This window comes from Chroicocephalus ridibundus, chromosome 13 (genome assembly GCF_963924245.1).
Source record: "Chroicocephalus ridibundus chromosome 13, bChrRid1.1, whole genome shotgun sequence".
In the NCBI taxonomy this organism is placed as follows: domain Eukaryota; kingdom Metazoa; phylum Chordata; class Aves; order Charadriiformes; family Laridae; genus Chroicocephalus; species Chroicocephalus ridibundus.
This window is the reverse complement of record NC_086296.1, coordinates 15,415,915-15,441,401: the sequence shown is the minus strand read 5'-3', so window position 1 is coordinate 15,441,401 and position 25,487 is coordinate 15,415,915. Positions and strand designations below refer to the sequence as shown.

Genomic DNA, 25,487 nt, shown 5'->3' with positions numbered 1-25,487 from the left:
ATATCCCAGCGTGCCCCGCGCCTAAGGACCTCTCCCTCCAGGCCCCCGCGGGCTGCCCGCGGCGCGCCTGACCGAGCCCGGCCCCGCCGCCTGCGCACCCTGCCCGCCCTGCGCACCCTGCCCGCCCTGAGCACCCTGACCATCCTGCTCGCTCTTCCCCCATGACCGTTGCGGGGCGGCCCCGTCCCCGGCGGGCCCGCGGGCCCCGGGCGCAGGCAGGCCGGGGGCAGGCCGGGGTCCTGCGGCGGGCCGGGAGCACGCGGGCGGCGGCGGCGGCGGGGCCATGGGCGGGTTGGAGAAGAAGAAGGTACCGCGGGGTCCCCCGTTCCCACCCCCCCCGGCACCGGAGTCACCCCCTCCCCTTCCCCCGGCACGCTCCCGGTAGTCGCGTTCACACTCCCCGGTGTGCCCCTGCCCGTCCCCCGGTGCCCTCCCGTGTGGTGCCACCCCCCTTCTCCGGTGCCCCCCCCCACCCCCCTCCGGTGCCCGTTCCCCAGCCGGTACCGGTGCCCACCCGTGCCGTGCTCTCTCACCCCTCCACCGCCGGTACCGGTGCCCGCCTGTGTTTGCTCCCCCCGCCTCTGGTGACACCCCTCGGTGCCCGTGACCGTTCACGTCGTGACACCCGGTGCCCGGTCTCTCTCTCCGCTCCCCCCAACCCGCCTCCCCGCCCGGTTCCCGTTTCTGCTCCCTGTCCAGCCCTAGGAGCGCCGGTGGTTCCGGGGCTGTCTCTCCCGGTGGGGGGGCTCCCCGAGGCTCCCCTCCCGGTGCCGAGACCCCCCCCCCCCGACGCCCCCGTCTCTCCGCAGTACGAGCGGGGATCCGCCACCAACTACATCACCCGCAACCGGGCGCGGAAGAAGCTGCAGCTGAGCCTGCCCGACTTCAGGTGCGCCGGAACCCCCCCCGGGACCCCCTGAACCGCCCCGGGACCCCCCCTGAGCCCGCCCTGGGATCCCCGTGGACCACATGAACCTCCCTGGGACACCCCCTGAGCCCCCTCTGAATCCACCCCCTGGAGCCCTCCCTGGGACCCCCCTGCACCCCCTGACATTCCTCTGGGGACTCTGACCCCCCAGGGATGCCCCTGGACCCCCTTAAACCCATCCTGAGACCCCCCCTGGATCCCCTGACTCTCTCCCCTGGCGACCCTGACCCCCCCCACCCCAGGATGCCCCTGGACCCCACTGAACCCTCCCCCCTGCCCCCCAGGACCCCCTCTTGGACCTCCCCCAGCCCCCGCGTCCCCTGAACCCCCCAGGGGAGCAGCAGGGGATCGAGCCTGGGGTGGGCGTGGGGACTCCTTTTCCCTAGGGACCGCAGCGGTGTGACCTGCCTGTTCCAGGCTGCCAAGTTATGGGGCTTCCCTCCGCCATGGGGTGGCAGCACCGGAGGGAACGGGGCCCCAGGGCGTCCCGCTTTGGGGTACACGGGTGCTGCGGCCTCCCCCCCACCCCCGTCTCACCCTCCTCGCTGTTACCAGGCGCCTCTGCATCCTGAAGGGGATTTACCCCCACGAGCCCAAGCACAAGAAGAAGGTGAACAAAGGCTCCACCGCACCCAGGACCTTCTACCTCCTCAAGGATATCAAATTCCTCCTTCACGAGCCCATTGTCAACAAGTTCCGGGAGTATAAAGTAATTACCCTGCACAAGACCCCCCCGGGTGGTGCCCGAGGGGCTGCTCCGGGCTCGTCCTCCCCCACAGAGCCCCCGGCCTCCCTTTCCCTCCGCAGGTGTTTGTCCGGAAGCTCCGGAAGGCGTACGGGAAGAGCGAATGGAGCACCGTAGACCGACTGAAGGACAACAAGCCCACCTACAAGCTCGACCACATCGTGAAGGAGAGGTGAGCCCCCGGAGCCGGCCTTTTCTGGGAGGAACTTTCCCAGGAGCTGCCTGGACCTGTGGATCCTTGGCCCTGTCCATCCCTCTTTACGAATTCATGCGTATATTCGGGGGGGGGAGGGGGGTTGATGGAAATCGGTGTTTCTGGGCTGGAGGAGGAGGCCGTAGCATGCTGCACGCTGGCTGTAGCGAAGCAGGAGTGAGCAGGGAGTGCCTGGCCCTCTTAGATGGCTCCAGGATCTCGAGGGAGATGCTGAGAGCTCTCCTCCTCTCCTCGAACAGTGTTTTCCTTGGAGGGAGGGCTGGTGGGGGGTGGATCGTGCCAACGGAGTTGGGGAATTTGGTGGCAATGACAGAGGAGAGGACCCAGGAGGGAGGGACCGTGCTCTGGCAGGTCCCTTCGTTGTGCCGGCGGTGCCTGGGACCTCGCTGTGCTGGTGCAGGGAGGGGAGAGAGCAACGGGACTGAGGGACGGGCGCTGCCCCGACGAGCTCGGTGCTCGGGAGGGGAGACAGCGGCTCCACCGCTGGTCGAGCCGTGAGGCCGTGTGGTCTCCCTCCGACCGCAGCGTTCGAGTCCTACAGCTTTTGGCTGGGCCTCGTCCGTCCGTCCGAGGAGTGCCATGTGCTGCACCGCAGGCCACGGGCTACGCTTGTCCTCGGCGGATCCAGGCTGGGATTCCCCAGCACTCGGTCCTTGCGGGTGCCCTAAAACCCGTTTACACCCAGCCTGCAATCAGGGGTGCTGCCATCCCCTCGCACAGGGACCTTCCTGGCTCCCCGGAGAGGCCTGGGCAACTGCTTGGAGGTCCCTGTGTGCCCGCAGGCTCCCGAGTGCCCAGGGGGGACACGCCGTCCGTGTGGGTCACCACCTTTGGGGGACATGCAGCCCACAGTGCCCTCACGCGAGTTCTCCACCAGCCCCAGCAGCTTTCGGTGGGCGCTGGTGCTGGGTGTGATTCCCCCTTCTCCTCCCGCCCGGGCACAGGTACCCAACCTTCATAGACGCGCTGCGGGACCTGGACGATGCCCTCTCCATGTGCTTCCTCTTCTCTACCTTCCCGAGGACGGGCAAATGCCACGTCCAGACCATCCAGCTCTGCCGGCGCCTGGCCGTGGAGTTCCTCAACTATGTCATCGCCTCCCGCTCCCTGCGCAAGGTGGGTGCTGAGGGAGGGACGGAGCTGAGACCTTCCCTGCCCCGGGGCGGGAGGTGGAGGTGGGGGACTTGTGTCCCAGGAAGGCACAGGGCAGCTTCAGGTGGGGAACGAGTCCTGCCGGGCCGTCTGTGACGCTCCCATGATGAAACTGATGACAGGGGAAGGGTTAATGAGGACAAGCACAAGGAAGCACCCCTGGCCTTCCTCCCCCTGAGTCCTTTTGCTGTTCCCTGCCAGGTTTTCCTCTCCATCAAGGGCATCTACTACCAGGCCGAGGTGCTGGGGCAGCCCGTCACCTGGATCACCCCTTACACCTTCGCCCACGATGTGAGTACCTGGCCTGGCTGGGAAGGCGTGCGGGGACACGACCCTCTTCTAACCCCCGGGATGGCCGTACCCTGTGTCCCCTGTGCCTGGCTGTACCAGTCTCCCCGGTTCTTTATTTCCTCTTGTCAATTATTAAAATGGGCCTTAATCAGCAATTAAAGATTAACCTGCACGAATGGGGCTTCTGGCGCTTAAGGAAGAGCCAAGTCAGACCCTGCATGCTCTGCCAGGGTGGTTCTGCCACGTCCCCTGCACGGTCTGGGCAGGTGACAGGGCGAGGGGACAGCTGTGGGTGCCACCATGCCTGGACAGCCCCACGGCTGTGCTGCACCACACCTTGCCAAAATCCTTGGCACACAGGAGTTCGCCATCACAGCAGTGTCCTCATTTCACTCCCGGGCTTTCTAGCGCCTGGCATAGTTGGGTTGAGGCTTTCCAGCTTTCGTGGCCTTTGGTACGTCCCCACGTCCCCCCTGCAGCATCTCCTCGGCCAGCATTCCCAGCCAGAACATTCCATGTTCTTCCCAGCCAGCATTCCTTCTCACTCCCTTCAGTTCTGGCTGTTGTGGGGCTGGCTGGGTCCCTGCCAGGTTTTGGCTCCTCCCCCTGCTCTTGTCTGGCTTTGCCATGGCCTGTGCAGCTCACCTGGAGGAGCAGAGTCCCTGGACAAGGCCACCAAGGTCTCTTTCCATGATGGGATGGGCTGCTCCATCTGTGCGAGCAGGTGCCTTCACAGAGGGGTGGCAGCAAGGCCCCGTGTAGCAGCCTGGAGAGCTCTCCCTGCCCAGGGTCTGGCGGTGGCCATGGATCTCCAGCCCTTGCTGTGAAGGGGACAGGATCCTCCTCCCTGTGCGGGTGGGATGGGACCCTGTCCCTGCAGAGGGAACTCTGGTCTTTTTGTCCTTGTGTCCTCACCCTTCCCGTGTGCCTGCAGCACCCCACAGACGTGGATTACCGTGTGATGGCCACCTTCACAGAGTTTTACACCACTCTCCTGGGCTTCGTCAACTTTCGCCTCTACCAGTCCCTCAACCTGCACTACCCCCCCAAGGTGAGGCCACTGCCTGCCCGCGGGGACGTGCCGTGCTGGCCCCAGCCTGCTGGCACCACCCGGTGTGGGTGGCGGAAAGCGAGGACGTGTTGGAGCTGGGGGAGCAGGGGATGTTTGGGAGCTCTGGGTTTGGGAGCTGCCTCCCCACCTTTCTGTTTCTCTGCAGATCGATGGCCAGGCTGATGTTGAGCTGAAGCCTGCAGAGGGCAAGGACTACGCCATGGATTCCGAGAGCTACCTGGAGGTGAGGGACGCTGCCACCACCGTGGCCCGTGGGAGGACCCTGTGTGGCTGTGGTGGCCTGACCACAGACCCCCTCCTGGCGTGGGGCACTCGTGTGGGGGCTGAGGAGCAGGGCCTGATCCCTGCCTGCTGGAGGGGGCTGGTCCCAAACTCCTTGCCCCTTCCTGCTGGCCAAGGGAGGAGCTTGTGCTTGGCCTCAGGGGCCACTGGCCTCCCTCCTGCATGGCGGGGACCCTCCAAAGCCCCGTGCTGGGCACTGCAGGGTGGGACAGTGCATGGAGGAGGCTGAATGTGTGTCTGGTCCTGGGAGAAAGTCTTTTGACCTCTTGCTCTGAGAAATGGCCTCCTCCTTCCTCTGTGAGGCTGCCCCTTTTCCCATCCCCCGGTGACGCCTTCTCCGTTTCCTCCCACTGCAGAGACTGTCGGCTCTGAGCGCCAGCCTGGCCCGTGTGGTGGCACCGACCCACGAGGACGAGGTGGAGATGGATGAGTTCCCCGTGGAGGGGGTAAGAGCCTGGTGGGGACGCTTAGCCCTGGCTTTGGGTGATGCTGTCTGCAGTATGCCTTGTGGCCGGTCACAGGCTGGCAGGGCCTGGTGTGGTGCTGGGAGGGACTGGCAGGAGGATGAGGACCCTCTGAGAGCCCTCCCTGCAGAAAGGGTCTTGGCAGGGGCTGTTCATGGGGAGGAGGCTGAATGCTTTGCTCTGAGCAGGAGACCGCGGAGCAGATGGATGCGAGGAAGAAGGAGCAGGAGGCCCTGGAGAAGCACAAAAAGCTCTTTGAAGGGTTGCGCTTCTTCCTCAACAGGGAGGTGCCTCGAGAGCCACTGGCCTTCATCATCCGGTACGTGATGGGCAGGCTGCCCTCTCCCAGCCTCTCTCCTGGGACTGTCGAGGCCGATCTGCCTGATTTCCCGTGGGTGAGATGGCCCCGAGGGCCCCTCTTGCCTGCCTGACTCCTCGGTGGGCTTTGCTGGCAGGTGCTTTGGTGGCCAGGTCTCCTGGGACAAGTCCCTGTGCATCGGTGCCACCTATGACGTGAGTGACCCCTCCATCACCCACCAGATTGTTGACCGGCCCCGGGTGGGGAAGCAGATTGTTGGCAGGTGGGTGAGGCAGGTGGCCTGTCCCCAGAATGGCCACCTGGGCTAGTGGGTGTCCCTGGCAAGCAGTGGGGCAGCCTGTCACATCCTGCTCTGCTGCTGCCTTGAACCCCCATGGGCTCCAGAGCCTGGGGTGGGAGGAAAGAGCCTGAGCCCGTGTCCCTCTGCCCCACAGGTATTACCTGCAACCTCAGTGGGTCTTCGACTCCGTGAATGCCAAGCTGTGCCTCCCTGTGGCCGACTATTTCCCTGGCGTGCTGCTGCCCCCGCATCTCTCGCCCTTCGTGACGGAGCAGGAAGGAGACTACATCCCTCCGGAGAAGCTGAAGCTGCTGGCCATGCAGAGGGGCGAGAACCCAGGTGATGCGAGGCTCCGAGGTCGGAGTGGTTGAGGAGCCGGGCCGCGCTGCTGCCTCGGCAGGGCCGTACCCACTCCAGGGCCAGCGACTGCTCTCCTGTTGGTAACGGTGGTCTCTCTGCAGATGAAGAGAGTGAGGAGGAGGAGGAAGAGGAGGAGGAAGAGGAGGATGACAATGACAAAGAGGAGGAGGAGGAGGAAGATGAGTCTGAGAAGGAAGAGGAGATGAAGTTAAAGAAGATGGAAGAGCAGAAGACTCAGAGCAACAAGGTACGGTTCCCGGCAGCGGAGTGGGAGCCCCAGGAGGAGGCAGCTCCGGTGAGCTCTGTCCCTGCTGGGGCTCTGCTCGCTGTGGGGCGGCCCGGCTCAGCCCCTGCTGTGGCCACCACGCTTCTGGGTCCTGGACCCATATTCACGAGCTACAGCTCCCAGTCACACTCAGGACCTGTCTTCTGGTCCAGAGGGTGCTGCGGCTCTTCCGTGGCCCCTAGTGAATGGTGTGGAGACATCTATCCCTGGGGAAGGGTAGTGGGCATCCGGGGTCCTGAGCTCTCTGGCTCCCGGCAGGCGCTTCCCGTGAAGGTGACCGCTGGCAAGCTGCGGCTGGAGGACAAGCAGCGCCTGGAGCAGGAGCAGCAAAGCGAGGAGAAGCGTCTGGCCATCATGATGATGAAGAAAAGGGAGAAATATCTCTACAAGAAGATCATGTTTGGCAAGAAGCGCAAAGTCCGAGAGGTACGAGCGTAGGGCTTACTGTGGGCTACAGACCCTTGCCTGGATCCTGGTGCTAGCTGTTCCCAAATTGGCTTGCAGCTATGGATGGCTAAAGCCAGGTCTGTCCCCAGCTCAGGGGAGAGGGAGCAGCCTCTGCTTCCGACGCTGTGCCAGCTCTGGGCTGCTCCTTCTGCTCCTCTCCGTACCTAGTGCGGGCACCGAGCGAAGGTGGGCAAGGGTGAAGCTTTACGAGCTTCTTCCCCGGCATCACCTGGCTGCAGTCTCCACCCTGTCAGGGCAGAGCTCCTCCTGCTCCCTGGGGGCCGTGGCTTGTGCTCAGCAAACGAAGTTGCCCCCCCTCTCTGTGGCCCGGGTGCAGGCAGCAGCAGATGGGTCCATTCCCCCGCCTGCAGCTGGAGGGTTTGGTGGGACCCTGGTGGCTGCAGACAGGCTGACTCCGTGTCTCGGGGGTTTCTCCGCAGGCAAACAAACTCGCTGCGAAGAGGAAAGCCCACGACACTGCCGTGAAGGAGGAGAAAAAGAAAAACAAGAAGGCGCGACGAGCGTGATGGGGCCTGGGGACTCCCTGCGGGGGGCCGGCTGTGCCCTGTGGATACCATCACATTTGGGTGAAAAACCCTCAGCTTTGCTCTTGGGACAGAAATGCTGAATTAAAACCTTTCTCGTCTGTAGATATATTTCCCGCTGTGCCTTTCCCGGGGATCCCTTGGCTCTCCTGCCCCAGTGCTGCTGCCCGTCCTGGTCTGGGCCATAGGATCGGTGTCAGGAGGACTGTCCTCTTCATGCTGGTGCCACCCCTGCTTCCTGAGCTGCAGGGGTAGCAAGCGAGGAAGAGGAGGCCAGGGAGAGCTCTGGGTTCTTGTGGGTCCCTCCGCGATTGTTCCTTTTGAATTTGCACAGCCCTGGGCGGAGGAACCAAACCCTTGTGGTGGAGCAGGAGCTCTTCTGGGGGCTGCCTGCCTCGGTGGGACATTGCAGCATGTTTTGGAGGCTTGGCACAAAATGGGGCTTTGCTCCCACCTTGGTGGAGAGGAGCCCATGGTAGAGGAGAGCCCATCCTCTGCCCAGCCTGGAGCTGCCTTCCAGCATCTGCATGGCAGGCCCTACTTCTCTTGTTTGTTTGTTGTTTTTTTTTTAATTAAAAAGGTGATGCTTCCCGTGTGGCGTGTGTTGTCTGTCCCTTCTGGCTGTGGTGGGACTCAGTGCTCGGGCACAGTGGAGGAGGTGTGGATCGGTTCATCCGAGACACGTGTGGGGCTGGAGCCGGCTCCTCATCCTGCACGGGGTGTAGGTGCATCTGCTGGGAGGTGGAACAGAAGGGACAGAGCCTGGGCCCTGCTGCAGGTGCCACGACCCGTGAGCGCTGTGGCTGTCACCTTGCTCCTCGTCACCCTTTGCCTGTCCTCGTTCCCAGTGGCAGGTTTGGGTGGGGTGTGCTCCATCCCGCCTGGGTGCTGAGAGCCAACTCTTGAGTCCATTTTGTTCAACCTGGAGAGGAGCAGCCCCAGGCACCAGGACGTGCTGGGGGCTACTGGCCTGGAAAGCAGCTCTGTAGGAAAGGACCTGGAGGTCCTGTTGGCCACCAACATGACCATGAGCCACCAATGTACCCTTGGGGCAAGGAGGGCTAATGGTGCTGCATGAAGAGTGTTGGAGGAGGTGGTCCTGCCCCTGGGCCCTGGTGAGGCCGCTCGTAGAGTGCTGTGTCCAGCACTGGGCTCCCCAGTGCAAGAGGGACGTGGATATATTGGTGCAAGTCCAGTGAAGGGCCACCAAGATGATGCAGGGACTGGAGCGTGTCACCTAGGAGGAAAGGCGGTGAGAGGTGGGACTGAAGAAGACAAGGCTCAGGGGGGATCTTATCAAGGGGTATAAATACCTGAAGGGAGGGTGGAGCCATGTTCTTCTCAGTGGTGCCCAGCACCAGGGCACAAAGCAATGGCCACAAACTGAGACCCAGGAGGTTCTGAACATCGCGAAACACTTCTTCACCGTCAAGGTGACCAAGCGCTGGCGCAAGGTTGCCCAGAGAGGCAGTGGGGTCTCCGTCCATGCGGATATCATGACCAGGGAGGTTGAACCAGGGGACTTTCAGAGATACCTCGGGCCCCACTGGGACGCTGTTGGGTTGCCTGCAAAGGCGTGAGGCAAAGATTTTTGGTCCTTGCTGTCCGTCTCCCACCATCGTCCAGCAAGAGACTGGGGGGGCAATTTTTTGGGGGGTGAAGGAGCGGTTATTGTGGGACTCTTGGCTGAGATAAAGCAATGCATGGAGAAACTAGGGCTGCCCTGGCCGATGCCGGTGCCACCAACCCCTCAGATGCGCTCTGTGCGTCTGGAGGATCAGTGGCCCTGGCATCGGCAGCATTATCCCCCCCACCTTTTCCCTAAATCCCATATTTTTCCCCTAAAACAGCCACCCCCACACACGTTTCCTCCCCAGGGCCTACGTGCGGCCTTCAGGCCGGTTTATGGCCATCCTCCTAGGAAGAGGAGGAGGGTAATGCTTGGTTTTGTGCAATATTTACGGGGCTTTTTTTTCCTTTTTCTGGTTCATTTTGGGGGTTGGGAAGGGGTGTTGCAGGGTGAGATGGCTCGCTGGGGGGGTTTTGCGGGGTTTTGGTGAACGTGGCCTCGTTGGGGGTGTGAAGGTTGTATCATCTCACGAGGCTGATGGGGACGCCATTGTCCCTGACCGTGGTGAAGGCTGTGATATCTCGTGGTGTTTGTCTGGGGACACCTTGTTCCCAGCTGTGGTGAAGGCTGTGGTATCTCATGGGGCTTTTATGGGGACACCTTGTTCCCAGCTGTGGTGAAGGCTGTGTCACCTCATGGGGCCTTTTATGGGGACATCTTGTCACCATGGTGAAGGCCGTGTTGTTTCAGGGGGCTTTTCTGGGAACACACTTCTCCTCAGCTGTAGGGAAGGCTGCGTCATCTTGTGGGATTTCTAGGGGGATGACTTGTCTGTGGCCGTGGTGACGGTTGAGCCATCTTATGGGGCCTTTTATGGGGACACCTTGTCCCTGGCTGTGGTGAAGACTGTGGTATCTCATGAGGCTTTTGTGGGGACACCTTTTCTCCAGCTGTGGTGAAGACTATGGTATCTCATGAGGCTTTTGTGGGGACACCTTTTCTCCAGCTGTGGTGAGGGCTGTGGTATCTCATGGGGCTTTTATGGGGACACCTTGTCCCTGGCTGTGGTGAAGGCTGTGGTATCTCATGGGGCTTTTATGGGGACACCTTGTCCCTGGCTGTGGTGAAGGCTGCAGTATCTCATGGGGCCTTTTATGGGGACACCTTCTCCGTGGCTGTGGTGAAGGCTGCGTCATCCTGTGGGATTTTTGGAGGACACCCTCTTTCCCAGCCCAGCCAAGGTGAAGGCTGTGCACCCTGTGGGGACACAGCTGTGGCCCGTGAACTCGTGTGAGCGCCGCCAGCCCGAGGGGGTCGGCAGCCCCCAGCAGTGAGCGGGCAACAGCACAGACAAGGAACTGGTTAACGGCCTGTCGTGCTTTCTCTATTTCCTTTTTTTTTCTTTCCCCTTTTCTTTTTTCTTTTTATTTTCTGTTTTATATTTTACTCTTTTTTACTCTTTTTTCCTCTTTTTCTCCTTTTCTCTTTTCTCTTTTATTTTTTTCTTTTTCTCCCTCTTTTTTTTTCCTTTTCCCCCCCCTCTTCTTTTTCCCCTGTTTTTTTTTCCCCTCTTCTTTTTCCCCTACTTTTATCTCCCTTTTTTTTTTTTCTTTTCCTTTGGGCAGTTGGGAGGATTTTTGCCTTTTTTTTTTTTTTTTTGCCTTTTTTTTTTCCCTTCCTTGAATTCAGCTCTTGGAAAAGAAAGGCACTGGACGACTGGGGAGCTCCTGGGGCTGCACCCAGAGCTGGGCTTCCACCACGGGGTAGGAGACCCCAAATGCGTCTTCCCACTCCCCCGGGGCTGCTGGACACACGCTCCCGGGCACCGGTGGCACCGCAGCCCAGCGAGGCTGCAGGATGGCGATGTCCCCGTGCCAGGTGGCAGATAAGGAGCAGGCGGTGTGACCGGCAGTCAGAGCCGGCCGCAGGCAGCAGCCCCACTGCCCAGCAGGGCGACCACAAACCAGTTGCGCCACCCTGATGGCCACCGGTTCCCCCTCTTTCGCCAGCGCTAATGACAGCTTTTCCACACGATAAAGGCGCCTGACACCGCGTTTGGCAGATGAGTGTCCGACGGGGCCAAGTCCGGGATGGGGTGTGCCACCGCGGTGCTGCTGCTGCCTGCCCCTCCGACCAGCCGCTCGTGCTCCTCACCAGACTCCTCTTGATCCCCAGATTCGGCGTGTGCTTCCTCGGCGGTCACGGTTTTCAGCGTGAGTTCTTCGTTTTTACCTCCAAATACCGGAGGATTCGCTCTGCCCACTCCCAAGCGGGCAGACGGTGAACATCGGGTGGGGGAAGTCGTGGTGGAGCCTTCCTGGGGGTGGTTTGCACCCCGTGGGATGCAGGAGACGGGGCGTCACGGCTCCCCAGCTCATTCAGGTCGCATCCCGAGGCTGCCGGCATCCCTTCCTTGAGCTGCTGCAACCCAGCCGCCACAGTCCTCTTCCCGCTGGAGACCCTTTGCAACGCCAGCCCAAAAAACAAGGGGAAAAACTGGCATTCGGAGAGGCAGCCTGTGGAGAGGGGGTGGGACGGCTCCTCGCCCCCGTGCCGCTGTTTCTAGGGTGAAGCCAGGTAAGGGGATGGAAAGGCGAGCGCCAGGAGCAGGCGGCAGCGCCAGGGGTGTTATACAACTCGGTGTCGTGGTTATTTCACGTAGCAGCCATTACCCGTGACAAACAAGCCGGGGTGGGGGGGCAGGGGGAAGAGACGGGCGAAAAATCCCAGGGGTGACCCCAGCCGGGGCTCGGGTGATAACGTTGCCTCTGAATAGGGATGAGTCTCCCGTCCCCATCCCGGCAGCAGCCTCTGCTGGGCACATCCTGGCGTTGATTTTTGGGGAGGGCACGCTTGTGCTCGCTTGCATGCTTGCTTGCTCCTCTCCGCTTCCCAGAGGTGCCCGTTCCTCTCCGCTGCTCCCGTGCGTGGCTCGCACGTGCTCGGGATTTAGTTTCGAGGAGCTGGATGAGATCCCTCGTCCGGGACCGGGAACGTGCCCGTGCCAGGCGAGCGGGGACATGCCAGCAGGGCCAGCACCTGCAGGGAGGTGGCAGCTCCTCGTCCCTCTCCTTGCGATTGCAGAGGATATTCTGGATTTTCTTGTCCCCCGGTGCCGGCGGGGGCTGCCCGGGGGTTGGCAGGTTAACCCCGGCATGAGAACCGGTCCTGCCGAGGCAGAGCAGGATGTGGCAGCCACCCGCGATGGGGCAATAGCTGCCAGCCCGCCCGGGGCTCGCCAGGGTGACCCCAAGCCCCATGGGGATGAGCCCCGAACCCCAAACCTCTCCAGCGTGGACGGAGACTCCAGTGGGTACCAGGCATGGCCGGGGTGCCCTGCGGTTACGCCACCAGCCGAGCCCCGGGGCGCTGGATGCCGGCGTGGCCGCCGCTCGCTTGGCTGCCCGAGCAAGCGCGCCGGGCTGTCACCGCTTTAGCAGCAGCGAGCCGGCTTCGAGGGCGGTGGGAAGTGCCAGCACCGGATCCGGGCACACAATGGCCCCTTTTCTGCCCTGCTGCGGGGTGATGCGCGAGCAAGGTGACGGATGGTGACGAGCTCTCCCCGGTGCGGCCGCAGCATTCGCTCACCCCCCTGGGAACAGCCCCGTGGTGGCAGGATGGGACCCCAAGGGCGGCAGCATCCCGCGGGTAGGGTGCCCGGGGGCACCCAAAGTCCCGGCGAAGCCAGTGTGACCGTGAAAAGGGTGAAAGGCCAGTAGTATTGTGGCGGCTTTATGGTTATCAGGTGGAGGGCGGGGGAGCACAAATATTGCTGCCATTAAGGCCATAAAAGCTGTTTAGATCCAACGGGCAGAGCAGGAGAGCTGGGGGAGGCTGCGGGAAGGATGGAGAGGAGCCGGCAGAGCGACGCCAGGTCACCCCGAGGAGCACACTGCCAGGTTGGGGGTGCAGGGCTGCAGCGCTCCCCAACCCAAGGTGAGCTCCGGCTACGGGAGGTGACACCAGCCGTCGCCATGGGAGGAGGACAAGGATGGCTGGTGAGAGCTGGCCCCGTGGGGAGGAGAGGAGCTGGGTGCCACCGCCGAGGGAGAGCCATTGTCACCCGCTCAGCCGGCGGCACCCCACCATGCCGGGCTGGGGGCTGGCAGTGGCATGGCGGTGCAGGGGCCGGGCACGGGGCCCACGGTGACAATGTCCCCGTTGAGGCTGGCGCCGCAGATGGAGACAAACGGCCCCCTTGTTTTCGGTGCTGGCAGGCAGCGAGCAGGCAGCGAGCAGGCAGAGGGCTGAATGCCTCCTCTGTGCCGCCGGGAGTGGGTGGGGAGACGGGAGGCTCCGGGTGGCAGCGGGCACCCAGGACCTGGCCCGGCTGTACCGGGGGAGCCGGGCAGAGCCCGGCCGCAGCCCCGCACCCCGCTCGGCAGCACCTCTCAATTCTCTCTCTCTTTTTCCCCTCTCCCCAGGCCAGCGGTACGGGGCTGGGACCCCGGTGATGCCATAAGGAGCGCAGCTGGTAGGGAGGATTCGGAAAAGACGGCATTTGCGGGGAGCTGCGCAGGACGAGCTTATTCCATGTCGGAGCAGCATCGGCACCCCCGCCCCTTACCACCCGCTCCCCCTGCGCCCCGGCCAGCCCAGGAGAGGAGAGGGACGGCTCGCCGAGAGCAGCTTAAGCAAAGGAAAAGGTGATGCTTGGGGTCAGCAGGATGCTTAGGGGGGCAGCTCTATGGGGCAGGGTGGCACGTGGGGATGGGTGTTTGCACCCCTGGGGGCTATGCGAGGGGGACAGGGGGGTAGGAAGCACCGTGCTGATGTGAAATTGGGCACACGGGGTAAAAAGAGCGTGGCCATGGGCTTGTAGGGGTAAGAGCAGCACGCAGCAGGTAGATGCACCTCGTGTACAGTGGCTGTAGGGGTTTGGCCGTGAAGGGAATGGCTCCTATAGGGAAAAACCCAAAAGAAGGCTCGGGGATGTCCCCAGGGACCAGGGGAGCTGCTGGGACATGGGGACGGGGCTGCGGAGACCATCCCGGGGGTTGGCCCATGGGGAAATGGCAGGTGTAGCCGCGTCCTCCGGCCGGGAATTTCAAGCGGCCGCTGAGAGCTGGCGCCGCGGCTGCCCCGCACTGATGGGAGCCCCAGGAAAAAACACCTCGATCGCCTCATTTCTCCTGGTGAGCTATTAATAATTAAGCCACTCATTTAAGGCAAAGTCAATAGAGTGACTGGGTTGGGAGCTGTTTGCCAGATCCACCCCAGGGGAGCCAGCCTGGGTGGAACGAGACATCCCCTTGGCATCCGTGGGGCCAGGGTGCTGTGCCGCCCCCGGGGGATGGCAGGGACCCCCTCCAGGCCGACAGCCGAGAGGGGGGTTACCGGCGCCGACTCGCTGGCTTTGGCGGCGTGGGTGCCAGTGCCGGCAGTGCCGTGGGGCGGTGGCAAGGACAGCCTGCGGCCTGGGGGGACGCAGCACCCGCGCAGGCGGGTGACCCCTCCAGCACTGCCCGAGCGGCTTTTCCAGGTGATGCCGACGCCGGCGCCGCGGATGGTGATGGTGGTGCCATCACGGCCGCGGTGTAAGGCCAAACCCTGGCTGTTCCCAGGCTTGCAAAACCCGCTGGGCTTCACGCCCGTGCTGGGATTTAGGGTCAGAGGCACCCACTCCCCCCGCGGTTATGCCGGACACCCCCGTATCCCTGCTGTTCCTGCCGCACTTGCCAGCAGCTCGGAAAACTGTCCTGGAACAGGCTGGATGCAGCCAGCCCTGCCTGACCGGGTGGTCCCCGCTGCAGGGTAGCGGGGGGAGCACTTGGGGCCAGCTTGGGCGCGTTTGTGGGGTGCACCCACCCCATCAGCATCCCCCGGCTGCCGCGCTGGGTGCCAGGACGAGCTGTGCCCAGCGCCCGGCCGCAGCCTTGGGCTCCGGTTGCATTTTCCATTCATTATTCATCGAGCTGGAAATCTCAGCGGCAGGAGGCGAGCCGGAGGAGGGGGGGCACTGGAGAGAAGCGGGAGGCAGGCGGGAGCAGCGGGCTGAGCTCGCCGTGCCCGGGCAGCCTTCGCAGCGGCCGGGTAACCTTTCTGCTTGGGGTTTGGTGTAGAAATCCCAGGGGGTCTTCGCTACGTGGGGTCTAAAATACGGCTGGGTGTAAACCACGGCTCTCCCTGCCGGGATTTGCGCTCTCTGAATTATTTTCTGGAGCTATGAGGCTTTAAGGGGGTGATGGCGCGGGGAGCTGGGGGGTCATTTATCAGGGTGGTTATTCAGCGGGCAGCCGGGAGCGCAGCCAGCCTTGGCCGAAGGATGCCTGGCTGCCAGAGCGGTGCCGGAGCAGCCGGAGCGAGCGGGAGACGATGCTCCTCCGGCAGCCGCTAAACCGGGATTCGAGGCTGGGGGGTGCACCCACGGCTTCGCCCTCTGGCTTGGGGGGCGCTCCTGGCCGCAGGGCTCTGTTCTCAGCCCCCCGAGAGTGGGTGGCGCGGTCACGGGTGGCACGTCCCCGTGACCTGCCGTAGAGGACAGCCCTGCTGCAATGCGGTGGCCGGCGTGCCGGAGCTGCCGGTGGCCCCAGTGAGCGGCGGCGGCTGGGCAGGTGCTGTTGGGGGGCCGGGGGCTGCGGGGGGAGAGCGGCACCGGGGAGGGGGGGGCTGCTGCAGGGTCTGCGTGGCTGTGTGCATGCGTGTGTGCACGCGTGTGGATGCATGAGCGTGAGGCGTGCGCGTGTGTCTGTGTCCTCGTGCACGCGTGTGCATGCATGAAGACGCACAGGTGCGTGCACGTGTGTGTCCGTGCGCAGGGGCGGGCGGGCGTTTGTGTCTGTGTCCTTGGGGCGGGGGGAACACGTGAGTGCATACGTGTGTGTGTGTGTGTCGCCATGCACGCGTGTGGATGCGTGACACGCACAGAAGCGTGCGCCCGTGAACACGCAGAGATGCGGCCCCGCGGCCCCGCATGTGTGCGTGCGTGCCGGGGTGTGCCTGATGTGCGTATACCGATGTGGCCGTGCACGTGTGTGTACGCATGTGCGTGGATGTTTGTGTGCGTGTGCGTGCGTGTGCCCTCTGGCTGCGTGCACGCACGTGCGTGTGCATGCATGTGTGCAGTTGTGCACGCACATATATATGTGGGTATGTGCATTTGTACGTGTGTGTGTATGTGGGGGGGTGTCATCCTGCCCCAGACCCCCTTCCCCGGCAGGTCTGCATCCCCTCTGCCCCCACCCTGAGCCACCCAAGGGTGGCCGGAGGGGAGCCGAGCCCCCCATGCTGCTGGAGGGGCCAGGAGACATGGGCAAAGCTGCACTGGGCACGCGTCACCATACCCGATACATCCCGAGCTTCCCCAGCTCCTCATCCAGGAGCATGGAGATTTTTCTTGGGAAACGGGATTCCAGCGCCCTTGGGAAGTGCTTGCCTGTGCCGGTGATTTTTTCGGTGCTGCCTGGCAGAGGTTGCCCGCTCTGCGGCCAGGCTGTCCCGTGGCACAACTCCTTTCTCCCCACCATTTCCAGCCCCACGGCCTCCTCGACTGCTCTTGCGCTGGGGCAGGGAGTCACTTCGGGTTTTCTTGAGGCGGGCAAAGGGTGCACGGGGCGGGCAGGGACACTGCTCTTTGGCCACGCGTCCGTTGTGCCCATGGTTGGGGACACACCTGGCACCAGCTCGCCTCTCTCCTGGCTGTGCCAGTGCCAAAAAGCCCAGTGAGATGTTTTTCTGGGACTTTCCATGCCCATGGAAAGATGGGGGATGTCCCCATGGCTTACTTATTTCTCATGTGAGTCACACCGTGTCCCCTGGTCCCCGCTTCCCTGTCCCCTGTCACTAACGGCTCTCCTCTCTGCCGGCCACAGGTGACCAGGATGCTGCACAATGGGAAGCGCTGGAGGTCTATGTGCAAGGGGCTCGTCCTGGGGACCCTCCTGACCAGCTTCATGCTGCTGCTCTACTCCTACGCCGTCCCCCCGCTGCAAGTCAGCATGACAGAGTGAGTGTGGGGTCCCCACGTGTGTCCCCTGGCAGCTCGAGCACCCCGTTTCACACCGGGCACCCCCAGCCGGAGGTGGTCCTGGGGCTTTCCAGGCTCTGGTGGTTTCACACCAAGATGTCCCCTTCCTACAGCCTCCTGCTGGAGACTGTGCCCATCCCATGGGTGAGAGGGAAGGGGGAACCCCAACTCCCCAGGGGGCTGGGGATGTTCACCCTGTGGGGGGCTGCTGCACAATGGCAGCCAGCGCTCAGCTCCTGGGTGATGGAGGGGAAGAGGAGGAGCAGGAGCCCACTGCAGCTCCGTGTCTCCTGGGAGAAGGAAAAGCACCACAGGAGAGGTTTCCCGGCAGCCGCGGGCAGAGCCGAGGCAGTTATTTGGGCGCTCTTTATCAAGGGCTTGTCCTTCCCGAGTAACCAGGGCGCTGCCACGTGTAAATGCTCACCCACAGAGGTGGGCACGGGTAGGTTCAAAGCTCTGTGCCACCCATCAGGGCAAAAGCGGGTGCTCAGTAAGGCCGTCCCTCCTGGCATTAAATTTATCTCTCGGCTTATGAAAGAGATCCACCTGCGGGTGTTTCATAAGCCACGTGCCAACCCATGCTCCCCCGAGCTGCCGGATGGGAACATTATCAAGGATCATCTTTGCAACTTCATTAATGGTGTCCAAAGTCACTTGACACTGTGGCCTCTGTTCCCTGCTCCAGGCAGCTCAGATAACACCCAGGTTATTCTCGGTGCTCACCGAGGGCCCGCGAGCTCATCTGTGGGGCCGTGCTCTAGAATTACGTCCCTCTTTGCTTGGGTGCCGGATCTTTCACGAGTCCTACAAGGGGTTGAGAGCTTCCAGACCTTGCGAGAATGTTGTCAGCTCCTGTATGTGGAGTTATGGCCATGGAGAGCTCATCTCAACGCATGTCCCAACGTCACCTGCACCAGGGCCACCGCAGCCGTGCCTGTGGGGAGGGATGGGGACTCCCCGCCCAGGCTGTGCCGGTGCTGATGGGGGCTGGCCACCGTGAAGACCCCTGTAGCAGTGCATCCTTGGTGGCAGGGGTTGTCCAAGGGGCAAATGAGCTTGATTTGGTGGCTCAGAGGTGCACCTGACGTCGGGGGACTTATGGGGGTGGTGGGCTCTGCCCTGCCAGCTGTGTGCCCTGGTTCTGCCGGGAACATTGGCAGAGGGCGAAGGGGGCTCTGCTCGAAGCTGGGCTTCTCTCTGCCAGGGAGCCTGCGGGGTGCGAGCCCCCATCCCCAGGTCCAGAACCCATCCCCAGGTCCAGCGCCCATCCCCAGGGTGAGCACCCATCCCCAGGTCCAGAACCCATCCCCAGGTCCAGAACCCATCCCCAGGTCCAGCGCCCGTCCCCAGGGTGAGCACCCATCCCTAGGGTGAGCACCCATGCCCAGGTCCAGCACCCATTCCCAGGTCCAGCACCCATCCCCAAGTCCAGCACCCGTCCCCAGGTCCAGCATCCATGCCCAGGTCCAGCTCCTCCAGAAAAGAAAATGGCTGAGCCTTCCTGGTGGCTGGGCCCTGTTGGCTGAGCTGCCCTCACCGTGGCGTCCTGTCTCTTCCCTCCACCAGGATCCCCGTTCCCTCCTCCTGCTCCTCCTACCCAACCCCTGGCAAGGCGCTGGCAGCAGCCAACGGCACGGACAGCCCTTCGGGACGGAGCTGCCTGCCCAAGCTGAACATCATGTTCATGAAGACGCACAAGACGGCCAGCAGCACCATCCTCAACATCCTCTTCCGCTTCGGGGAGAAGCACCGCTTGAAATTTGCGTTCCCCAATGGCCGCAATGACTTCTACTACCCCTCCTACTTCGAGCGCAGCCAGGTGCAGAGCTACCGGCCGGGCACCTGCTTCAACATCATCTGCAACCACATGCGCTTCCACTACGAGGAGGTGCGCAAGCTCCTGCCGGCGGACACCACCTTCGTGACGGTGCTGCGGGACCCTGCCTACCTCTTCGAGTCCTCTTTCCACTATTTTGGGCGCGTCATCCCCCTCACCTGGAAGCTGACGGGGGAGGACAAGCTGGCAGAGTTCCTCCGGGACCCCTGGCACTACTACGACCCCAACGGGTTCAACGCTCACTACCTCCAAAACCTCCTCTTCTTTGACTTGGGCTACGACAACAACATGAACGCCAACAGCCCGCTGGTGGAGGAGCACATCCAGGAGATAGATCGCCGTTTCCACCTCGTCATGTTGCTCGAGTACTTTGACGAGTCCCTGGTGCTGCTGAAGGACCTGCTGTGCTGGCAGCTGGAGGATGTCCTCTACTTCAAGCTCAACGCCCGGAAGGGCTCCACTGTCTCCCGGCTGACACCTGAGCTGTATGAGAAGGCCACCTCCTGGAACCTCATCGACGCCAAGCTCTACCGCTATTTTAATGCCACCTTCTGGCGTAAAGTGGAGGCCTACGGGAGGGAGCGGATGGCCAAGGATGTGGCGGAGCTGCAGCGGGAGAATGAGAAGATGAAGAGTATCTGCATCGACGGGGGACACCCCGTGGACGCCAGCGCCATCCAAGAGTCTTCCATGCAACCCTGGCAGCCACTGGGGGAGAAGTCCATCCTAGGCTACAACTTGAAGAAGAAGATCAACAAGAAGCACCAGAAGCTGTGCCGCAAGATGCTGACGCCCGAAATCCAGTACCTGACCGACCTGGGGGTCAACCTCTGGATCACCAAGCTGTGGAGCCGCGTGCGGGACTTCCTGAAGTGGTAGGGGACAGTGGGTGCCCCGTTTCCCCCGGGGAAGAACCAGGTGCTTTCCTTTTTCTTACTTCATGGTGTCTTTTGTTGGACGTGAGCAGAACCGGCCGGAGGCTCCGGCACCCAGGAATGCTGGAGGACTCTCCGTCACCATCATGCCGAGCCTCCACTTGGGCAGGAGCCTGCGGGGACGCCGCTGTCACCCACCGGCAGGGAGAGCGGAGCCTCTGCCTCCCCCCCTGCCTCCGAAGGGTCAAGGATTGGTGGTTTGGGGGTGGGTTTTTTCCAGCAGGATCCACTTCTTCCTTCCCCACGGAAAGGCCAGAGGACACGTTCGTGAAGGACATGGCCTTGTCACAGCGGGAGCGGGACATCCATCGCCACGTGGCTGGAGGCAAGGGCAGTGCAGGTGGGGACGTGCCCGGCTGGTGGTGGCAGGGAGTTCTCCTTGCCCGGGGTGAACAGGGGGGACCCGAACCCCGAGGAGCTCCTCGAATGACCCCTTTTCCCTCCAGCCCTGGTTCTGGGGCTGCGGGTCGGAGCCTGCTGCACCACTCCAGCGGATTCCAGCCTGTGGGTGTGATGAGTGCAGCACATTCTCAGCCCACCCACAGCCGTCGGTCCGTGGCAGGCTGCCACCCGGAGCTACTCGGAGCCATGTGAAGAGTGGAAAACCCACCCCCAAAACCCCGACGTTCATCAACAGGCTCATGGTCCCCATGGGCAAAGGGTCTCCATGCAGCAGGTCCCCTCCCGGCCCCGCATTGTCCCGGTTAGAGGGCCCCAGGGCCCCAGTCCCTACTGGGTACATCCCAGGAGGCCCACGGGGTCTGGTGAGAACTGGCGTGGGGAGAAAGTGGGGAGCGGGGTCCGGTGGCCGCCATCCCGGTGATGCCATCCCCCAGGCACGGGGGGGATGCCAAGGACGAGGTCTGTGTCCCCCCTGCCATGGCGGGGACAGCCCTCAGGCGTCCCGGCCGGGCTGGATGACACCCGTCCTGCCGAGAGCGGCCCTGGCCGGGCACAGAGGTGGCCCCACGGCCGAGCCTCCCCTGCGGCAGAGGGACCCCCCACCGGCCCCCCCAGCCCGTGTTCTGCTCCCTTTGTAAAGACCAGAAATAAAAAAAAAGCAATTCTACTTTTGTAAAACAACCGTACATTTGGCAGTTTTTAGTATAAGGACGGTCGGGCTGGTCTCCGCCTGTCTCCTTCTCCAGGGGGTGGGGGGTACAAGGACCCCGCTCCCCGCTCCTCCTGGGGGTCGGATCCTGCCCTGCCCACGGGGATGACGCGGCAGCCCCTGGGGGTCCTGGCTCTGCTCTGCCCGTCAGTCCTGGGTGTGGGGACCCCCGTGTCCCCTGGGCAGCGCTGAGGAACGAGACCCCCCCCCAGCGCAAGTGGGGCGCCTGGATCCGTCCCCGCTGTCCCCGCAGAGCCGCCTGCGCTGCCGGGTGCTGGCCTGGGACTTCCACGGTGTGCAGACGCCAGCGGGAAGGTCTGCTGGTTTCTCAGGGACGCCAGACCCATGGGACAGCCACGACGGGGGACACAACTCACTTATGTCACCAGATCCCAGCTCTGCTGCTGGCGGGTGCCCCCCGTTTTCAAGGGTGGCCCCAGGATTTGCACCAGTGCTTCTCCAGCCAAAGCTGGGATGGATGCAAGCCCTGGTGGCCAGTCTGGAGCCACCGCTGGGGCCACCAACTCAACTGCGCATGAGGCTGCCCATGGACACTGGGATGGGCGCTGGGGACACGGAGCCTGCGGCACCTCCCTGAGGTCCACAGGTGTCTCCCGTGACATGCTGAGGTCTCCTGCTGGGAGCAGGTGCCAAATCTCACCTCGGCCACCGGCTCCCTCTGCAGATAGAGGGGTGGAAACGTCCCTTCCAAGGCAGGAGGTCGGCTGCACAACCCACCTGGGATGACACCCCTGTGGGGACATGCCCCATGTCCCTCTGTGCCCAGGTCACCAGGTCAACCCACTCAGAGAGGGTTGTGATGGGGTTCAGGGCCATCCGAGATGGGCAGGAACCACAGACACGTGCGCTTCACCAGGTCTCTGTCCTGGCTGTGACCAAACTGCTGTCCCCAACCAGGCTGTGTCCCCAGGGCCACCTGCCCTGGAGAGCAGCCAGCAGCGAGCCCCGGGGTGGGGAGCAGCAGCTCTGCACTTGCCTGGGGCTGAAGGGTGGAAGGAAAGTCCTCCTGCTGACGTCCCCTGTCCCAGCACCCAGCAGCCTCCTCCTACGGGCTTTTGTTCTCAATAAATGGGACCACGCTGGAACTATGGGTCCAGGGCTGTGTGGTGGGACTGGGACTGGGGTTGGGGCTGCAAGCAGGACCATAATGGGACAAGGACGGTGCGCTGTGGACCAGGATCATGACTGAATGGTGGGATCAAAACTGTGGTGGGCCTAGGATCATGAGGTGGGACCATACCATGAGGTGAGGCCAGAAACATCCATGGGACCAAGACTGAGTGGTGGGACGAGACCATGTGGTGCAACTGGGACCAGGGCAAACTGGTGGGATCGGGACCAAAACTACACGGTGGGACCAGCACCCTGCATGGGACCAGGACTAACTGGTGGATATGGGACCATGCAGTGGGACTTGGACGTTGCTGGGGACCAGGATGGCATGCAGGACCAGACTGAGTGGTGGGACTGAGACTGTGTGATGGAACGGGGACTGAGCGACGGGTGCGGACCCCTGGGATGGGGCTGGGATGGTGAGTGGGGCCAGCCCCATGCCGGGACTGCTGATTGCTGATCAACCAAATCCCCCAAACCCGGCAGCACCAGCTGGGGCTCGTTGGCCACCAGCCCTGGTCTTTAAAGGCCCCCAGGTGGTGGGGCTGGGGCTGCTGCTTGCTGGGGATGGAGCTGTGCTGGTGGGTGCTGGTGTGTGGGGCTGTGCTGGGGGTGGCAGGTGAGTGGGGCTGGGACCCCCTGGCTGCTCCCCTCAGTCCCCCCACTGGCTCTACTGGGGGAGGTGGGTGGGGGGCCATGATGTCTGGGTGCAGGAGGGTGGTGGGTGCACCTTGGTGCTGGTTCCTGGTGCCCTCCTTGGACCTGCTGATGCAGACCCTCTTGGTGGTGAGGACCCGTCCTAAAATGGCCCTGAGCTCTAGAGATGTGGGGCTGGTGCAAGGGGGCTTGCTAGGAGCTCCCTGTGCCCAGCAGATCCGTAAGGACCTGGTTTGGGGCGGGAAGCGGGGGGGACTAGAGTCACTGGTGGGGTACGTGGCTGCTGGCGCTGGTCTCCCATCTCATGAGCAGCTCCTGGTCTGTCCCCAGCCTTGGCCAGGGTCATGGTACCGGGGAACGCTCATGGTGCAGCCCATCCGCCCCCAGGCGTGCCTGGTGCTGAGGTGGCCGGGGAATGCTTAACCTGGCATTTTGGGAGGGTTGTGGAGACCCTTGGTGGAGCACCACCTCCTCCAGCACCCACCACCACAGCGACGACAGCGCTCCCATGCCAGGGCCTGGCCACCAAGACGAGGGATGCCCTGGCTGGTGGATCTGGGGGTAGAGGAGCACCCTGCTGTGCCTAAACCCTGCGAGATCCTGGGTGCTCTCCCCAACTTTGTGCTGCTGCCACCTGCCCTCCACAAGTCCCAGGGACATCTGAGGACCTGCATGTCCATGCTGTGCCTGGAACATGCTCCTCCAGCTGCTGCACGCTCAGCCCCACTGGCTAAACCTTCCCCTTGCTGCAGGGACCACCATGGCTCCAGCCACTCCAGCGTACTCCGATCACACGGTGGTGGCCTCAGTGGTGTCCTCAGGCATGGGGACAAGGACTGCAGCCCCAGTGCTTGCTGCTGCCACCATGCCTGGTGGGGCTCATGCTCACCCACGCTCCGAGGAGCCCAGCATGAACTTCACCTTGAGGCTCCTGGATGGTGAGTGCTCTGGGTCTTGTGTTGGGTGCCAGCTTTGGGGGATGACACCACAGGATGGGTCCAGCCAAAACCCCGGGGCTTGACCATCAGAGCCCAGTGCTTTCTCATGAGTGGCCTCAGCTCTAGGGCCCACCAGGAGAAGGTGGCCATCCCTGCAGAACCCTCCCTCCCAGTCTTGCAGGGGGTGTAGGGCTTTGCTGGTGCTTTGAGATGCTCCTCATCCTGCACTTGAGTCCATGATCAGCTTTTTGGGGGTCAGATGCCCCTTGCCATTCTGATGGGTGACGTGGTCCTTCTCAGCTCCATGGCAGGGACCAGGAAGGTGCTGTAGCTCTGGAGAGCAGGCAGGGAAGCCAGGCTGGGGTGACAGAGCCAGGGTAGCTCTTGGCTTCCAGGGAAGTGGGGTGGGCTCTGAGGTTGGGGAGCCGCAGGGAGGCACCTGTCTCATGGGGGTGCAGGCAAAGACATGGGGTGGTGGTCCAGCATGTGTCTGATGTCCCTATCTGCGGTGGGACAGGCTTGGGGATGTTGCGCTGAGCCCACCCTCCCTTCTCCTTCAGGGGACCCCAGTGCCGTGAAGAAGCCGCTGGTGCTCAGCCCAGGCTCCGCCATCCACCTGGAGGCCAGGGTTGACTTCAGTCCTGGTGTCTCCCTGAAGATCTCTGTGGACCAGTGCCACGGGACCAGCTCGGAGCAGCTGGGACGCTCCAGGAGGATCTTCATGGTGGTGAACAGCCAGGGGTCAGTGCCCATGGGGCGGGAGGCGGGGACTGCTGCTGCAGGCACCCCGAGGTCCTGCGAGATGTCCTTATGGGGAGGGAAGTCCAGGGCCTGGAGACGGCTTGGGACTGTCCCTGTGTTGCTTTCCTGGCTCAGGTGCCTGCACGGGCAGAAGCTGGGGACCGTGTCCATCCAGCACCGGAGAGGGGTGTCTGCCCTCCAGCTCACCATCCCGGCCCCGCTCCTGGAGGATGAGACCGAGGAGGAGGAGGTGAGCTCGGGATGATGTCCTTGGCGGTGGGATGGAGTCCTACTGGGCCATCCTGCTCCTTGCTGGGGTGGTCTCAGCCCCACGGGGGTTGGGTGTGGGAGGAGAGTAGGGCCCTTGAGGAAGGGCATGGTGGTGGCATGATGTCTCGGCAGGTCTACGTGCACTGCCTGCTGACAGCGTGGGGCGCCCGGGGACACGGTGCCAGGTCCTGCTTCTACAGCCAAGCCACGGACAGGTAAGCTCAGCTCCCTGGTGGTGCCCCAGGACCTGACCACCTGTGGCTGCTTTGGGAGCAGAAGCCACTGGGCAAGGGGACCCATCTGGGTGACAAAGCCACCCCACCGTGGTCTAGGTGCCACCCCTTCCCCCTGGTAGCTGGGTAGCGTTGCTGCACGTCCCAGGTCTGGGGGGGGTTCCCTCCGGGTGCAGATGAACTGGGGACGTGCTGGTGGGAGACAAGAGCGGGGTGGCCAAGGGCTGGAGGGACCTGCTGGCGTGGCACCATGTGGGTCTTGGGGTGGAAGCTGGGGAGCCCTAGACCCCCAAGCTCTGTCCTCTCCTCCCAGCTGGCAGAACGCAGAGGACCCTTCCCGGAATGTCATGTGCCACTGCTGTGACACCGGCTGTCCCCCTGATGACACCCTCCCTAGAGAGCTGCCAGGTACCAGCACTGGGACGTGATGGCCCCACCACGTGGTTTTGGGGTCTCGGGGCGGGGAGGGGGGGATCCTGGGGCTGGGACCGGCTGTATGGGCCATGTCCTCCCGCAGGGTTCCTGGGAGAGGGGACACTTCACTGGGAGACAGTTGGACCCTTGCTGGTGCAGAAGGAGAAGGTGCCATGGTACGAAGGTGAGCGGAACAACCCCTAAACGTCACCCATGGCCCCAAACCCACCATCCCAGGTGCCAAAGCCACCTCTGAACCCCCTGGTTTGTCTCTCTCTCTTTTTTTGCTGGCCCCA

The 25,487-nt window shown here is 63.1% G+C and overlaps 2 protein-coding genes across 6 annotated transcripts; both read left to right on the top strand.

Annotated features, from left to right (window-relative positions):
• Nucleotides 1–63: 63 nt before the first annotated feature.
• Nucleotides 64–7,976, top strand: PES1 (pescadillo ribosomal biogenesis factor 1). Its single transcript, XM_063350779.1, has 15 exons — nucleotides 64–307; nucleotides 810–889; nucleotides 1,484–1,637; nucleotides 1,736–1,845; nucleotides 2,832–3,003; nucleotides 3,241–3,330; nucleotides 4,265–4,381; nucleotides 4,548–4,625; nucleotides 5,041–5,130; nucleotides 5,337–5,467; nucleotides 5,604–5,729; nucleotides 5,902–6,086; nucleotides 6,209–6,354; nucleotides 6,652–6,819; nucleotides 7,281–7,976. The coding sequence occupies exons 1-15, from the start codon at nucleotides 284–286 to the stop codon at nucleotides 7,365–7,367; spliced, it is 1,758 nt and encodes a 585-aa protein (XP_063206849.1). The 5' UTR covers nucleotides 64–283; the 3' UTR covers nucleotides 7,368–7,976.
• A 4,787-nt stretch (nucleotides 7,977–12,763) lies between these two features.
• On the top strand, nucleotides 12,764–20,792 carry GAL3ST1 (galactose-3-O-sulfotransferase 1). Of its 5 annotated transcripts, none has more exons than XM_063351444.1 (4): nucleotides 12,764–12,891; nucleotides 13,380–13,601; nucleotides 16,767–16,900; nucleotides 18,488–20,791. In XM_063351444.1, exons 3-4 carry the CDS (start codon nucleotides 16,776–16,778, stop codon nucleotides 19,635–19,637), a joined length of 1,275 nt encoding a protein of 424 aa, XP_063207514.1. In that variant the 5' UTR covers nucleotides 12,764–12,891; nucleotides 13,380–13,601; nucleotides 16,767–16,775; the 3' UTR covers nucleotides 19,638–20,791. The 5 variants fall into 5 exon arrangements, with proteins under 5 accessions (XP_063207514.1, XP_063207515.1, XP_063207517.1 ...); XM_063351445.1 differs by having other exon boundaries at nucleotides 12,804–12,953; XM_063351447.1 differs by lacking the exon at nucleotides 12,764–12,891 and having other exon boundaries at nucleotides 13,231–13,601; nucleotides 18,488–19,633; nucleotides 19,726–20,792.
• The last annotated feature ends 4,695 nt before the right edge of the window (nucleotides 20,793–25,487 follow it).

Excerpts from the sequence above, each read along its gene's own strand:
- PES1 (XM_063350779.1), top strand. The coding sequence starts at position 284 with ATGGGCGGGTTGGAGAAGAAGAAG. Across the intron at positions 1,846-2,831 it reads GACCACATCGTGAAGGAGAG|GTACCCAACCTTCATAGACG; the intron begins GTGAGCCCCCGG and ends GCCCGGGCACAG. Across the intron at positions 4,626-5,040 it reads ATTCCGAGAGCTACCTGGAG|AGACTGTCGGCTCTGAGCGC; the intron begins GTGAGGGACGCT and ends CTCCCACTGCAG.
- GAL3ST1 (XM_063351446.1), top strand. The coding sequence starts at position 16,776 with ATGCTGCACAATGGGAAGCGCTGGAGGTCTATGTGCAAGGGGCTCGTC. Across the intron at positions 16,901-18,487 it reads CTGCAAGTCAGCATGACAGA|GATCCCCGTTCCCTCCTCCT; the intron begins GTGAGTGTGGGG and ends TCCCTCCACCAG.